General features: G+C 37.9%; 1 protein-coding gene across 2 annotated transcripts; it reads left to right on the top strand.

Moving 5' to 3' along the window:
- The first annotated feature begins 88 nt into the window (after window positions 1–88).
- On the top strand, window positions 89–6200 carry LOC131771453 (dipeptidyl peptidase 2). Of its 2 annotated transcripts, XM_059087251.2 has the most exons (11): window positions 89–299; window positions 1337–1473; window positions 1707–1870; window positions 2047–2185; window positions 2667–2754; window positions 3006–3064; window positions 3967–4257; window positions 4558–4714; window positions 5165–5229; window positions 5306–5376; window positions 5783–6200. In XM_059087251.2, exons 1-11 carry the CDS (start codon window positions 140–142, stop codon window positions 5862–5864), a joined length of 1413 nt encoding a protein of 470 aa, XP_058943234.2. In that variant the 5' UTR covers window positions 89–139; the 3' UTR covers window positions 5865–6200. The 2 variants fall into 2 exon arrangements, with proteins under 2 accessions (XP_058943234.2, XP_058943236.2); XM_059087253.2 differs by lacking the exon at window positions 1337–1473 and having other exon boundaries at window positions 176–299.
- Window positions 6201–17804: the final 11604 nt, after the last annotated feature.

The following is a 17804-nucleotide window of genomic DNA, read 5'->3' as shown; positions in this document are numbered from 1 at the left end:
TTTAATCCAATAATCAGCCCGATTATAATGATGTTTCTGTGGTCTCGGTGACTAGACAGGTCGAATGATTCGTCACCCAAAGTCACGCAATCTAAAGGTTAGCTTGTTACAAAACCCTTACGTGCAACTTTGTACGAAGATGACTCCCTGCGCGGAGTTTCTTGTCGTGGTTTCTTCTTATTTTGTCGTCGTGGGGGCTACTATTCCTTACAAGACAGCTTATTTTGGGCAAGATCTCGATCATTTCAACTTCGTCCAAGCCAGTAAGGTCACGTTTAAACAGCGATATCTCTATACAGGTATCTACTAAGGCGCTTACCGTAATTTCTGACTCGAATGGAGCTTTGGAGGTGAAGCTGTTTAGTTTGTTAGAGAGCCCGGTTAAATCTTGTGTCTCTCTTTCCCAAAGCTGATGTAATCGACACTGTGAGAAATCAGGTTCTACTTTAGTTTATTTATAAAGTTCACCTTCTGTGTGATTACATAATTTGTTGGAACGAATGATCGTCTCAAGCAAACAAAACAGCTATCCCACTCTTAGCCAGCATGTCATCGAACTGAATTTTAAAAGTATGCGATACCTCTGAGAATGGAATCACCCGTATTTTAACTGAATTTCTCTTAAACAATTTAGTAATTGTGCTGAAGTGAAGAAAACTTGAGTAAGACATGTTGAACAGAAGATGAGCTTGGAGCAATCACTATGTTGGGAAAAAGAGAGGCTATGAGGATTAAAAGCGACACAGATTAAATATTTTGCATACATTTGTGGCTCAGTGTTCTGATTTTCCTCCTTTTTTTGGAAGGGGGTGGACTGGGTGGGGGAGGAAAGCCTTGGAAAGGATCACAGAAAATCCTATATGGCTGCATGCCTATCTTAGAGGGGAATAGGGGACACCCATAGGAAACAATTTCAATCTGCAACTAATTGCCTATGTACTATAGACTTGTGAAGTAAAAAATAGCTTTGAATTGAAGCCTGGAATCGAAGTAAGTCAAGAACCAGGTACTAAATGCACCCCTCCCCCCCCTCCCCCCCAACAAACAGCATTTGCAGCAATATCTTTAAAGGTTGGTTACTGGAGGTCTATCGCTGCCTATAAGACCTCTTACGCAGCTGTTACACAGTTACACAGCTGTCTCTTACACCATCAGCAGCCACATATGGAATAAGTTATTGAAACCCTATGCCAGTATTTAGAATTTGTCTTTCTGAGGCTTTGAGACACCAGTTTTGGGGCCTGTTTCCTGAGGATGGCTTGTGATACTTGCAAAAACATGGAGGTGTTCTGAGTGGAATAATCTGTTAAGCCCATTGCTAAATTTTGTGTCATAGATCAGTACTGGGATGAAAAAGGACCAATTTTCTTTTACACTGGCAATGAAGGACCAATAACTAGTTTTTGGGAAAACTCAGGCTTTGTTTTCGAAGCAGCTCAGAAGTTCAATGCTTTGGTTATTTTTGGTGAACATGTGAGTACACAAGGATGCTTTGTGTGAATGTTGGGTAATAAAACAAATCTGTTTTCCCAATGGCAATGTATCGTTTTTGTCATTGTTTTCTCTATCCAAGAACTGAATGCATAATGTGGTATGGGGCTGTGCGGAAATTTTACTGAATGTTGAATATCTGATGCTCTGATTTCTAGCAAGCAAAAGTGCATTTTACCTTTAATTTGTTGTGCTCTGTCTTCATCCTTTTTTAGAGATACTTTGGAGATTCCCTTCCATTTGGTTCGTCCTCATTTGATCATGATAAAGTTGGTTATCTTTCAGTGGAGCAAGCCCTTGCAGACTATGCTGTCCTATTGACTGATCTTAAGATTCAGTTTAAGGCCACAGAGAGTAAGGTTGTTGCTTTTGGTGGCAGGTACATTGTAATATAAATTTAAAAAAAAAAATTACTGTTGTTGTGGTCACCTACATAGAAACTACAGCATTTGTAATGTTATAATTCATTTTCCATGTGACTTAACAAGGTCTCAGAAAGTAAAGTGCTCTGATGACATATTCTGTAGCATTAATCTGTCCTTGATTGGTTTTCAGTTATGGTGGAATACTGAGTGCTTACATGAGGTTCAAATATCCAAATGTAGTTGATGTTGCCTTAGCAGCCAGTGCTCCAATTTACATGACCACTTTCCAGGGTAGTGAAAGAGACTCGTTCTTTGCTGCAGTGACAGAGGTGATGGCTACAGTTTTTGTAACTTGCATAAGAACAATCAATGATTGAATATTCAAGTTTTTATTGTTATTTAGTTGTGTTACAACATTTCCTTGCTGATCATGCCTACTGTATCAACTGTTTTAGTTTCTTCTCTTGTCCAGCTTACTGATCAGTGATTCTCCCCATAACATCAAGGAAATTACTAATTTAGTTAATAGTTGTTCATTTGGTAAAAGAGTTGAGAGTCTATTAATTTTTCTCCTTCTTGAGAATTATGCTGGTTAAATGAGGAGAATGATATCATTTGTTATTTGAGTTAATTGTAGACAAAAAGTATTTAAACTTATTTGGTGATATTTAACAATTATGTTAATTTCTGATGATGTTCATGAAAGATAAAACTATCAACAGTAACTGCCAAACTATTTTGTTTTCATGTTTCAATTTATTCAGTTAATTTAATTAAGTTTTTTCGTAATTTTTGTGTTTTAATTTCAAGGACTTTTTAAATGCTGATGCTAATTGTCCAGGTTATGTTATTATGGCTTTTGAAATGATTGAGATGCTGAAAAATCAAGGATCAAAAGGTACATTAAATATATTCATTAAGTTGGTAAATCAGTCTCTTTTAAGAAAACTTTTCAAGTAAAATGTCAAAATCAAAACCAAAGTATTCCTAATTATGGATTATTAACAAAGTTAACCATAACAAGGAGATAGATAACTCTTATTTAAAGGCAATTGCATGCGTGGGTCTTTTAACCAAGTCACTATGTGTGAAACTGATCTGGAGTTTTATTTTGATATGCATTTATTTGAATCACATTATTTCATGTAGGACTTGCTGAAATCTCAAGGATATTTAAACTCTGCAAACCACTCAAGTCAACAGATCAGGTAAGAATTATCTAATTACCATCACACAAACACAACCATGACAGTGAAGTGAACACAGTTAAAAATTATGTGGAGCAGCATTTAATGATCCCATGGTAATTATTTGTTAGTTTATTTGCCAGATTACATCCTATCTTCCTTCCTCTCCGTCATTTCCTGTTCCCTTTTTCACCCTAGCTCCCTCCAACCCACCCTCCCTTCCACCCTACCTCCCTCCAACCCACCCTCCCTTCCACCCTACCTCCCTCCAACCCACCCTCCCTTCCACCCTACCTCCCTCCCACCCTACCTCCAACCCACCCTCCCTTCCACCCTACCTCCCTCCAACCCACCCTCCCTCCCTTCCACCCTACCTCCCTCCAACCCACCCTCCCTTTCACCCTACCTCCCTCCAACCCACCCTCCCTTCCACCCTACCTCCCTCCAACCCACCCTCCCTCCCTTCCACCCTCCCTCCCTTCCACCCTACCTCCCTCCAACCCACCCTCCCTCCCTTTCACCCTCCCTCCCACACTTCCTCCCTTCCACCCACCCTCCCTCCCTCATTCTCTCCAAAGCAAAGATCAATGATACAGAAGGGAGATCACTTACCTTCCAATCCCATTGCTGTGGCCATGGTCAGAATCCAGAACCTTGGGTCACTTGCAGGTGAGTTATTTATTGATTCTCATTGAATCAATCCTCATTTGACTAAGAAACAGAGGATGCAGGGCTGTGTTCTGGATTTGTCACTGCTTAATTCCTTTATTGTTATTGTTATAACTGTTATTAGTTATAACTGTTATTCTTTTCACAACTTTTGTTTTATGTTTTCTTTCCTTTGTCCTTTGTAGATCCTCCATTTCATCCATTGTTTCAATTGGCCCAATAATTTGGTTTTTGTTTTTTTGTTTTCATTTTAGATCCCTCACATGTTACATTGGATTCGCAATTCTTTCACAACCCTAGCCATGGGTGATTATCCTTACCCTACACACCTCCTGGCTCCACTTCCTGGGCATCCTGTGAACTTGGCATGTAAAATGATGGCAAGTGCATCATCCAAGGTTGAAGGTCTGGCTGAGGTCACAGCTTTAGTCTACAATGGCACTAATGGTACGCTGACTTGCCTTGATCCAGATACAGAGTACATCAAATGTGCAGACCCCACTTGGTGTGGCCTGGGTTTAGACAGCCTTGCACAAGACTATCAGGTAGTGGGTTGGATATATTACTTGCCTAGTCAAGTAACTAATATAATTGCTATGTTTAACCATAGTCTGCATGGGATGTAGGAACTAGTTAAAGATGACAGTAACTACCACTTACTCTGGCTTAGAAAAATTCAAGATTTGGGAAATGTGGGGGCTTTATACATGCTGGACTTCAGATCTAAGGGTCCCAGGTCAAACTCTGACTGACTGGACTGTGTTGAGCAAGACATGTAACATTTTCTGGTTGTGTTTATTTCTGTCATTAAACATAAAAATGAGATTTATATTTCATCTTTTCAGGCTTGTACTGAGCTCACTCTTCCAGCTGGTTCTAACAACAAGACAGACATGTTTCCACCTCTGCCATGGACTCCAGAAATGATTGCAACATACTGCAAGAAAAAATGGGGTGTGGTACCTCAACCTAACTGGGCACCCATACAGTTCTGGGGAAAAGGTTGATCTTGAAATACATAGTTAGCATAGTAAAGGCATAGTTAGAGCTCCTGTGAGCATACTTAGAGCTCCTCACAAAGCAGGAAAAGTATCTATGACTGGAACAAGCCATCTATGGGATTGTGTGAACTCAGGGATTGTGTGAAATAAGAAAAATGAGGTTTTGTTGAGGCAGCTGCTTAACCACTGATGTTTTACTTTGTAAATGAATGGACAATATATCATGTCCCGTGGATGGGATGCTTAATCTTTTCAATTAACTGCCTAGTAGTCTGCTAGGTTCCACATCCCCTACTGCTGAATTTCCACCATCCCCCCCCCCCAGATGCTAAATTTGTTCAGTTAAACCCTCAGCATTTTGCCAGTTTTCATTCCCCCCTCCCTCCCCCCCCCCCCGAAAGAGCTCAACACTAGAAAAAGAAAAATTCTATTTCTTTAATTGATTTTCCAGATATATCTTCATCTTCTAATATTATTTTCTCCAATGGTGACCTGGATCCGTGGAGAACTGGAGGGGTAAGTTTACACTATTTGAAGGGCTGTGGTTGCTTCCAACTGCTGTTGGATTTAAAATGTATTAATTATATTTTAGGTGTTAGAAGATGTCTCACCAACACTGGTGGCACTTCTGGTCAAAGGTGGAGCTCACCATCTTGATCTGAGGTATGTTTTAACCTTTTCACTGACTAGATTGATCAATATGTAAGTTCTCATCTTATTGTTTTAGAAAGTTAAAGAGGCAGTTGCTGACAGTAAAGAAAATTGTGAGCTCCAGACAGAAAACCAACTTCTCTGCTTTAACCAATCATGAAATGTGTGGTGATATGTGGGGAGAATTTTCTCTGAGATCTTAGAGCATACGAGGTGCAGAGCATACTAGCTGCCAAAACCCTATTTGGGGATTTCCTGCATTCCCTTGATTTTTTTTATTTTTCACTTAAATCTTTTTGTTACCTGAAAGATTGCTGGTAAAGATTAAAAAAAAAGAACAAAACCTTTTTTAGAGCGGTTTTCTTATCATTGTTGCTATTTCAGTTTTATCAATTATTGATTTAATTATGTCATACAGAGCATCCAATCCACTGGACCCTCCTACAGTGACACAAGCACGAGAACAAGAACTGGAACTGATTCAAAAATTCTTACAATAGAGCAGGATAATTTTAATGGACAACGATAACAGTTGTTGTATTACTCTTAATATTTTTTGTATGCATTAATTCAATAACAATCAGACTTGTCTATCGTTTGATTTTTTTTAAATGATAGAAAATAGAAAAGGCATTTTTAAGAAATGGTTGACAGTTGAGTCACTTTCAGGGTGCATAACTTCAGATAAAATTTTCATAGCATAGAACTTACTAATTAGGAATTAGAATTTAAATAGAGAATTTTATATTAATTGATTTCATGCAATGGATGAAATTCAAAAGCCTTGTACAAGGTTAATGCTGTTGATGAATGTTAAAGAACAATAAACTGTGTGAAAGGAATATCACCTTTTTCTGGTTTTGGTGTGCACATTTTTTCAACTCTTATTTAGTTTCATTTCTTCCATCCCTTATTGCTTCTTTTCTACTGGCAAATTTCTGTTCTCTTTATCTTTTGGGTAATTCATATTTACTGTAAAAACTTGTGTATAGGTCGCACTTTCCAAAGAAACTGTGGTTTTGTGTTGGTGGGAGAGTATAACAGGGTAATTTGGTACTATCAACTGGGTTGATAGCATAAATTGGCCTTTGCAAAGAGTTTAAAAACTGACATTTCGAGCATTAGCCCTTCATCAGAGGAATGATGAAGGGCTAATGCTTGAAACGTCAGCTTTTAAACTCTTTGCAAAGGCCAATTTAGATTATCAACTCAGGTGATAATAGTAAATTACCAGGTTATAATCAAACCTTGTGATCATAGTTATTGCAATAATGGTTATTGGAGAGGAAAGGGTAGGCAAGAGGGAGAAATAATGTCAATGATAAAAAATGAAATTGCAATCATTATACTGAGCAATACACGATAACAACCTTAGGATAACGATTACAAAGATAGTGATAACTACAAACAATGACAATGACAATTATAGATTATTTTTATAAGAATAATAAAAATAATGATGACAATGACAGTAAGAATGATAATGATGTTGAAAGTTGTAATGATGATGATAATCATGTTGACAATGAAGATGATGATAATGATAAGAACAAGGAAAATTAAGTTGATAATAGTAAACTACCATCCCCCAATTGCAGAGGTCAGAGGTCTGACCTCGTAGCCTTTTCGTATCCGTGTACACTGGGGAAGGCCAAGGTACGAAACTAAAGAGGAAGACTCCCCACCCTCACCCCCTCCCGCCCGCCCCTTCTTAACCATGATAAAAATCCAAGGTCTTCTCAGAAGCCCATTAATAGGCTCTTGCTCTTGCAATGATCGCATGAAAATAAAACTTTCACGATCTGTACCTTCTATCGCTGAGTTCTTCTCAGTGCTACTGACCCTACCCATGGAGAGGAGAGTTTTTTTCTCCCACCATTCCTTGCAGTAATCAATTATTCACGTGGAACATGGCGGACCGTTTTAAAATGTGTCTTCAATGGTTAGTTTTTATTTTTCTCTACTTTTTGGAAGTTTTTTGGCGAATAGATATTGTATTTCCGGAGGGGTTAACTTGGTGATTTTACTCCACGTTTTCAGTGGCTGGAAGAGTCAGCGTGAACCCAAAGATCTTACTTCTATAAAAAATCTGTACTGTTTCTCTTGCACAAAGTATATTTTGGAACAACGACCCAGTCGATATGTGAACTGTTTTCTAAAAGAGTTTCTTCTAGATCTTCTCGTGTTCCTAACCAATTTAATGTCATTAGATTTAGATCAGAGACCGGCAGGAACTCCCTACGATACAGAGGTCCTGTTATTTGGAATTTTGTAAATAGATTAGTTAAAGTACCTGAAAGTTTTTATTCTTTTAAACAAATTTTACGTAAACATGTTAAGACTATTGACAATTTTTCATTTGAGAAAGAGGCAACAGTAGTTGCCAACAGAAAGGACCATTTCATTTACTTTTAGATTTATATGTTAGTCTTAGTGAACACCATTTTATTTGTATATAGTAGTTCTAAGTTATTATTGCAATTTTTATATATATGTAATTCTTAATATTTAGTATAGTAGGTCCACATCAGCCCTTTGGCTGCCTTTCACACAACCTACTTATCAAATAAAGAATGTATGTATGTATGTATGTATGTATGTTCATGTTTGATACTCATTGGTAAACGAATCCACTCTTCAAGTGCCTTCTGGTAGGTAAATTGGTGTTTTTTTTTTGTTTAGGGAAACGTATTGAAATGTTAGTTAGAAACCATGCTTATTCGCCAAATAATTTTATGGCCTATCAACTTGAAGATTGACTGATTGGCTTTAAATGGACATACTTACTATATATTGATTGTCTGATTGTCTTAGAACATAATAATCTGATATGCTGACTGACAAATAACAGTTGATCAGATTGATTGGTTAGGTACTGGCCATTATATATCTCCTGGGAAGTTGGAAGATTTTAGTCACAATAAAATTTACCTGATCCCCCCCATAAGGTTCTGTAGTATTCTTAAGATTCCCTCTCTGCTCCCCCCTCTCCCCAAACATTGGCGATCAATTCGCAGTCAACTCTCTATGTTCCTGCTTTATACTCTGTTGGCAATTATTGATGATCCCTCCATTCTCCCCTGAAAACCACGTGATCTTTCCAAAATCCTTGACTTCCCTCCCCCCTCTTTATTACCCTTTTACACTCTGTTGGCAATGACTGATCACCCTTCCACTCCTCCCTGAAAACCATATGATTCCTCCAAAATGCTCCACCCCCTCCCCCCCCTCTTTATTACCCCTTTACACTCTGTTGGCAATGACTGATCACCCTTCCACTCCTCCCTGAAAACCATATGATTCCTCCAAAATGCTCCACCCCCTCCCCCCCCTCTATATTACCCCTTTACACTCTGTTGGCAATGACTGATCACCCTTCCACTCCTCCCTGAAAACCATATGATTCCTCCAAAATGCTCCACCCCCTCCCCCCCCTCTATATTACCCCTTTACACTCTGTTGGCAATGACTGATCGCCCTTCCACTCCCTCCTGAAAACCATATGATTCCTCCAAATTTCTCCACCCCCTCCCCCCTCTATATTACCCCTTTATACTCTGTTGGTAATGACTGATCACCTCTCCAATCCCCCTTGAAATAACAATATATTCCCTTCAAAATCTTCCAACCCCCTCCCCTCCAGGTAATGAATAATGACAAGTCTCTTGGCTGTTTATACTGACTGAAAGGTATATATACTGTAGGAAAGTACTGTTATTATGCCTCTGACAGGCGAGTAAAACTGACTAATATTTGGGAGGCAGGCATGAAAGTCTTGTCAAAGCCTGACTTCTTTTGCTCCAATCAATTCATTACTTTTGGAACTTGGTTGAACCATTAGTTGTCTGTTTTGCGACTTTTATTGATCAAATCAAAACCTACCAGTAACCACAGCTGTTTGAGAACAATACATACACTTTCAAAACAATAGCTGGAAATTCTTCAGGCAGAGCAAAATGCTTCATGAATCACACTTAATTCAGCTCTTAATTCACAGGTCACATTCAAATTTTTAAAAAAATTTTGTTTACATGGACATGAAAAGATCCCAACATCTTAAATTACAATTCATGAATTAAAAAAAAATCAATTCATAATTCTTTAATAAAAAAAAATCAAATCACGATTCACAAGAAGAAAAATTGCCCAATCATGCTTGATGTAAAAAGTATATAAGGAACCCTCTTTTTAGAGATTGGCAAGGATATTACCCACTCTAGTATATTACAATTTTCCCTTAAAACCATAAGAAGTAACATGTTTATTGTTTATTACTTTTGAGAAATTTCTGTTGAAAATAATATTTAGTCATTGGTAATACAATCAACAAAACTGTGTTCTTTTGGCAATACACTTATTAATGTGTGACATTTTCTTTTGCTTTTTTCAGATCAGATGCCTGGTAAGTGAACAAGTGGACCAAGCTTCAAGCTGATCTATTCCAAGATACTTATTGTACTTTGCAATCCAGCTGTAAGGTGAACCAGATAAACAAACTCTTTTAATAAGCCAAGCTTTTTTTTAAGACAAGGTAGCAAATGCATGATGCTGCTGATTTGATTTAGAGCAGCATCAGTGCATGTGGGACGTAATCTTGAAATTCATCTCAGACATGCAGTGTATCAACATGCAGTGAGTTAAGGTTGATTTTTCTGTCTTTTTTCATTGTCTGATGTCAGAGTTGACTGTCTGATTCAGAATTCCAAAAAATGAACCCGTGTATCTGGGAAAGAAAATTTTTTACAAGAAAGCATGAAGCTATTTTGGGAATTTCTAATTCTAGAAATTCCAAGTTGTTCCTATCACCATTCGGAGAGCTTGGAAGTAGATGCCAAGCAACAATTATTGTAGCATGAGGAACTGGCTGCAACTAAAGTGCCTTTGCTACAAAGCATAGAATCTGCCAGGTATTGGGGTCACAGGCAAAATGGTTGACTTGTGCCTGTCTGGTTGACTGTCTGTCTGACTAATTGTGATTGACTGACTATTGGATGGTCAACTACAGTACCTTCATGTAACTAAGAGACTTGCTGTGTATTTGGCTGACTGTTAAACTGTTAGACTGGCTAGCTGACCAACTGATTGCTTGACCATCTGATTGACTGATTGACTGAATAACTGAATGAGTCACTGACTGAATGACTAACAGACTGACTGACTGACTGACTAACAGACTGAACGACCCTCTTCCTGTCTATTTGGCTGACTGATAAACTGTCAGACTAGCTGATTTACTGATTGCTTGACCATCTGATCAACCTACCAACTGATTGGCTGGCTGACTAATAGACTGACTGACTGATTGGTTGACCAACTAAGTGGCTGGTTGACTGTCTCAATAACTGACTGCATGATAACTTAACTTACTAGCTGTCTAGCTGACTGATTTAACAACTGACTGACTGACTGACAATTCACTGACTGGCAGGCTGATAGACTATTACACTGACTGACTGATGGACTGCCATTTGAGTAACTGGCAAATTGACTGACTGGCTATGACAGACTAACTGGCTGGGTGCCTGGCTGCCTGGCTGCCTGGCTGCCTGGTTTACTGATCAACCAACAAACTAAATGACTTTCTGACAAACTGGCTACCAAAGCAACTGATCGGTTGCCTACCTGACATACTGACTGGCTGGCTGACAACAGACAGATTGATTGACAAACTGACTGATGAGCAGTCATATAGGCTGACAGGCAAGCATTTGATTAATGGATGGTCGACTACAGTACCCTCTTGTAGTTATGAGACTGGTTCACTGACTTGCTGATGGCTTTACCATACAATTTATCAACTCACTGACTAAAAACTCATTGACTGGTTGGCTGATTGAATAATGTACTGACTGACTGAGAACTGACTCACATTGACTGCTGACTGACTAACTGATAAATTGACTGACTGACTAACTGGCCAATAAAGCAACTGACTGACTGTCTGCCTGATTTATTGACTGTGTAGGTGATTCAGTGACTGACTGAGAACTGACTGACATTGACTGCCCACTGACTAACTGACAAATTGACTGAGTGACTGACTGACTAATTAATTGACTGTGTGGCTGACAAAGTGACTGACTGACTGACTGATGGACAGTCATCAAGCTGGCAGGCAGCCATATGGGTATACAAAGTCACCCTAGTGCAGAGTCACTGGCTTCACTGATTGTGAATTGTGTACTGAGGAAAGACAAAGAATTATTGGTGTTGAGTCTGAGCCATGCAAATAGGGCATGGATGATACGGCATGAAATAAGAGTTTCACCCATTCATACTTCAATCAGTCAATGGTCACAAAATAAATAAAAAGTGGCAACATTAAATTGCCTTCCAGAATGCACTCACAGAAATATTCTTTGATGAAAGAATCAGTAGTTTATTATAAATGAGTGATTATGCACCTCAACATGACTGACACACAACTGTTTATCTAAATAAATTGATACATGGTTGCCACAGGTCAACGAATGATCCAGAAAAATTCTTTAAGGCTTGGGGAGTTACAGAAACTTAACTTGGAGTTAGGAAGAACTTGAAATTTTGGAGAAAATTTAGGGATAACATAATAACGTCATTATGCCTCCATTTTCTTGTCATACTCTTTTGTGGAGTGAGGTCAGGATTGATTGCAATTGGAGGAAAATGTATGAGGGAGTGGAAGGACTGGCTGTCAGGAGAAACTGGAGGCTGCTACTCATGTGCAGTATCTGATATTTTGTGTAATTTGGTCTGGATATCTATTTTTAGTAGGGAATTTGTTACAGAAATTTTAAAACTTTTATGTGAAGCAATCATTTATGGTCTGACTGGCAAACTTTAACTAATTGACTAACCTGTGAACTGACTGACTGTTTGAATGACTGACTGACTTACTGACTGACTGAATGACTGTCTGAATGACTGACTAACCGATAAACTGACTGACTTACTGACTGACTGAATGACTGTCTGAATGACTGACTAACCGATGAACTGGCTGACTTACTGACTGACTGAATGACTGTCTGAATGACTGACTAACCGATGAACTGGCTGACTTACTGACTGACTGAATGACTGTCTGAATGACTGACTAACCAATGAACTGGCTGACTTACTGACTGACTGAATGACTGTCTGAATGACTGACTAACCGATGAACTGACTTACTGACTGACTGAATGACTGTCTGAATGACTGACTAACCGATGAACTGGCTGACTTACTGACTGACTGAATGACTGTCTGAATGACTGACTAACCGATGAACTGACTGACTTACTGACTGACTGAATGACTGTCTGAATGACTGACTAACCGATGAACTGACTGACTGACTGATGACTGTCTGAATGACTGACTAACCAATGAACTGGCTGACTTACTGACTGACTGAATGACTGTCTGAATGACTGACTAACCGATGAACTGACTGACTTACTGACTGACTGAATGACTGTCTGAATGACTGACTAACCGATGAACTGGCTGACTTACTGACTGACTGAATGACTGTCTGAATGACTGACTAACCGATGAACTGGCTGACTTACTGACTGACTGAATGACTGTCTGAATGACTGACTAACCGATGAACTGGCTGACTTACTGACTGACTGAATGACTGTCTGAATGACTGACTAACCGATGAACTGGCTGACTTACTGACTGACTGAATGACTGTCTGAATGACTGACTAACCGATGAACTGGCTGACTTACTGACTGACTGATTGACTGTCTGAATGACTGACTAACCGATGAACTGACTGACTTACTGACTGACTGAATGACTGACTAACCGATGAACTGGCTGACTTACTGACTGACTGAATGAATGACTGTCTGAATGACTGACTAACCGATGAACTGGCTGACTTACTGACTGACTGAATGACTGTCTGAATGACTGACTAACCGATGAACTGGCTGACTTACTGACTGACTGAATGACTGTCTGAATGACTGACTAACCGATGAACTGGCTGACTTACTGACTGAATGACTGTCTGAATGACTGACTAACCGATGAACTGGCTGACTTACTGACTGACTGAATGACTGTCTGAATGACTGACTAACCGATGAACTGGCTGACTTACTGACTGACTGATTGACTGTCTGAATGACTGACTAACCGATGAACTGACTTACTTACTGACTGACTGAATGACTGACTAACCGATGAACTGGCTGACTTACTGACTGACTGAATGACTGTCTGAATGACTGACTAACCGATGAACTGGCTGACTTACTGACTGACTGAATGACTTAAAAACTGACTGACTGAATGACTGACTGAATAACTGAAAAACTGACTGACTGCCTTAATGACTGACTAAATGACTGACTGATTGACTGGCTAAATGACTGATTGGCTGAATGACTGACAGACTGACTGACTTCAGACTGACTGACTGACTGACTGAATGATAGAATGACTGACTTCTTTCCATGTTATTCTCTGATCTTTTGCATCTTCCAAAATAAATTTTTAATAAGAAACAGAGCATGATACACTGCAAGTCGGGGTTATTTAGAACAGTCAAACGTCCATGCCAAAATGTGTTTAAAACAGACATCCTTTTACAAGGGAAACATGATAAGTTAAGTTCCAAAGTTGTCTTGTGTGGTCAGTAATGCCAGAGAGGACAATTGTTTTCAATATTTTGGCTGAATGGGCAGTTTGACTGTATATCAGTTACTGGAAATGTGATGAGTAAGTTTTGTTAAACCTCTCCTGGTTATCCTATCAAAAGATAGTTAAATTCGGTTTTAAAAGTTCAGTCTCAAAAAGTCTCTGAGACATGTATTCAAGATTGCAGCAGAAAGTTCCATCTTGTTTCATTCTTTGAAATAGACACTGTTCCAGTTTACAGTTATTCAAACTCAAGAAAGGTTTGAAAACAAATTGTTCCATCTTCCAGGCTTAAAATCTTTGAATTTTATTAAATACGATTTAGGTGTGGAATTTGTTCTCAGGTGTCGGTAATTGTTTCTAAATCTGTTCTAAGGAGGGAACAAACGGAGAGGTTTTATCAATAACTTTCTCTGAGTATCCAAGATCTGTCCCACAAGATTTTAACCCTTTAACTCCCATGAGTGACCAAGAAAGAATTTCTCTTTGCAATATCAATACAATATCAACCAGATAAGTGATATGAATAAAGAAAAATATAAATTTGGCGCTAATTGGTTGATCCAATACTAAATTTCCTGAACTAACGTAAGAATTGTATGGTTGACAGTAAGGAGTGAAAAATTTGATCTGGGAGTTAAAGCGTTAAGTCTTGTCACGCGCTACCTTGCATTACAAAAATTTTCTGTTACGTTACGCAAATACGTCAGCTGGTATTCCTCAAATACGTTCTCCTAGTACGTTTGGTTTTAGTATAAAGTGTGCTTCTATCTCATCATACTAAAAACTGAATCATAATTCAGGGAAAATTTAGCACTTTTGTTTACAATCGTTAAAGGTCATCCTAACAGAAGATGAGGTCACGCGTCTCTTTGCGTGACAACTTGAACAATTGCTGCTAAGGTAAAGAATTTGGTGAATATTATCTTCTGAGTTTTTGACGAATTCGCGTTACGTTTTTAAAGAGGAGGACTCTTCACTTAAATCAAACGCAATGGGAAACTGTTTGGGGAACGTATTTCCTTAACGATATTGTAAAGTCTTTACAGAACTTGACTTGTTAGTGTGAGTTTTATCGGGTTCACTTTTAAACGGTTGGATTGCAAAGTAAAAGCAACACAGAAATGAAGATAACACTATTTTATTGATGAAATAAAATTGTCTGTTAAAAAAAAATCAATAAGTTATTCCAACTTTAAAATCCTGGTAAGTTTCATCTGATCCCTTAGTTCAAGCCGGGGACAGTTGAACACTTAGAAGAGTTGACCACTTGCTCCTAAGTAGGGAGGGGCAGGGTAAAGGAAAGTGAGAGTTTGCTCCCAATGCCTCTGGGGTCTTTCTCCTAATTTGTCACAATATCACACCTGATCAATTTGGAATTAATGACTTTAAAAAAAAAAAAAATTCAAAATGGAATTTGACTGAAGGTGCTGATTTGCAAGTCAATGTATCAAAAGCTTAAGTGATTTGCCTCCGCGGCAATAGAATTAATTTTAGCTCGCAATCGCGTCATAAATTTAGTAGAAAAAACCTAATTGAGTTAGAAATGTTCCCAACCTGGACAAAAAAAGCCGAAGCGCTAACTTGTCGTGCACAATTTTCAGTGCATCGACACTGAAAGCAAGGAAAGATACTGAATCACACTAGTCTGGTTTGACTTTATCACACAAATGTCACCAAAGAACACAAGTTGCTAAACGTCTCTCGTCTGTGAAGATACCCATACCAGAATCTCTCTCTAATTAAAATGAAAATACTTTGGCGCTATTCTTATCCTTAGACTACTGGAAAGGTTTAGTTTTATTCTAACTAAGTTCTATTTTGCGAAAGGTTTTATTTAATTATGCACATTCGGCTTGGTTTGTTTGTTGACCATTTCAAATCACAAGACGTCTACGGAGAATTAGTCCTTTTCAATTCTAGTCATGCACGTGCATGCGAAGGAATAATTGAAGGACAAAAACAAAAGAACAAATTTCCAGAGAACGTCTGTGATCTGAGACAGGCAATCAACACACAAAGCTGAACGAGCCTTAAACTAAGTAATAAGCGAAAAAAATATATGATAGTAAACCTAGGAAGTTTTTAAAGTATCAACTACGATGCGCTGATTATAATAGCGAAATGGAAAAAAATACCTAAAGCTCCTCTAGTTTTATTTATTTATGCGATTTGCATCGGCTTCAAACCCTAGTTTGGTTAGATATTTTTAATTAAGGCGTAAATGTTCTTTTATTATTCTTATGCTTATTCCAAGGGATGTTCCAGGCACAAAATTATCTGTGACTGGACCATTGCTTAACGAGCCTACATACGGCTACGTGAAGGCTATTTAAAGTAACAACTATATTGTAAAATTATATGAATATAACCTAAGTACCTATCTTTTTATATCAACACTAAACCCTTATTATTTATTTTTTGTTAAGGAAAACTAAATAAGTTTTATCCACAAAGGAATAAGGAAAGTCCTGAAACTAAAACTATTCCCAAATGGAAAGTTACTCCTTTAATCAAAAAGTAATTATGGGTTTTGCCTATTCATGAATAATTCTAGTGTTTATGATCATGCTCTTACCCTGTTAAATGAAAAAAAAAAATTACACACCACTAAACTACTCCTAAAATTAAAGTAGAAATAGTATAATAATTTCATCATGAAAAGATTCTCCTTTAGGGAAAAAAAAGAAATTCTTTGGCTATAATTTGGCATAATTTTCCTGAAATAGCAATAAAGATAATTCTTATCATAACAAATGCTATTATTTCCTCTAACAAATATGCTACTTTTATCAAAAGTGAACAAATTTTCCCTATTCCTGAAAAGGCCTAGCTTTTATAATTTTTAGTAGCTGTATAATTATGTGAAAAATATAATGATCCTAAAATAATAGTATCTATGGTAATGTGGTTTTATAAATGCTACTTGATTAAAAAAAATTGTTTAAAAAAAATTGTTTATTTATGTCTATGCCTATTGTTAATATTTTGTGCTATTTTTAAGTTATAATTAAATGAAAAACTAAAGAAGCGAGATTCTGGATTCAGTATCAACCCATCAGAGAGACCCCCAGTAACTATTAGCTCAATTTGATGTCATTTATGTGAGTCCAATCAAGCCAGACCAGAGAAATCCAGCAAAAATCCGCACTCCCAATGTAAATGCACCTAAATTGAGTCCTACAATTCAGCGCAACTGTTTTAATGATCCTTAGTTGTGGAACATTTCAAGAGATACATTGAATGCACAAAAGCACCTTCTGAGGCCAAAATGTGTCAAATTGATGGTGTGATTCCATGACAAATTAGGCAAAACCCCAAAGACAAAAGAGCAAACTCTCACCTTCCTCTACACTGTCCTCCCTACTTAAGAGCAAGTGGTCAACTCTTCCAAGTGTCCAACTGTCCCCAGCTTGAACTTCAGGATCAGACAAAGCATCACAGGATTTCTCAGTTGGAATATTTTAGAGGACATCAGAAACACTTCTTAGAACACACAGAGCTTCCACAACCCAGCAGGGATGTGATTGGCTAAATTTTTTTTCTTTCTTCTTGCCTCTAAGTGTGTGTGCCACCACCAATCTGAAATTAAATAGTATCCTAAAGACTTAAGTTGATATGCAAGCTCATTACCATTGTAGATGACCTAACAAATTAAGATAATGATGCTAATAGCTAAATTATGTCTCTTGGTGAAGCAAGTTCATGGCATGAAATTTAAACTTACCTAATTACATTAAGATCAAGCTTGCAATACCAAGCTTAGAAAAACTAATGTCCTTCAGAACTAAGTTCTGAAAAAAATGTAGAATCCTGCA

Source organism: Pocillopora verrucosa, chromosome 12 (genome assembly GCF_036669915.1).
Source record: "Pocillopora verrucosa isolate sample1 chromosome 12, ASM3666991v2, whole genome shotgun sequence".
In the NCBI taxonomy this organism is placed as follows: domain Eukaryota; kingdom Metazoa; phylum Cnidaria; class Anthozoa; order Scleractinia; family Pocilloporidae; genus Pocillopora; species Pocillopora verrucosa.
Note: the sequence above shows the minus strand (reverse complement) of the source record. Positions and strands in the feature narration are given on the sequence as shown.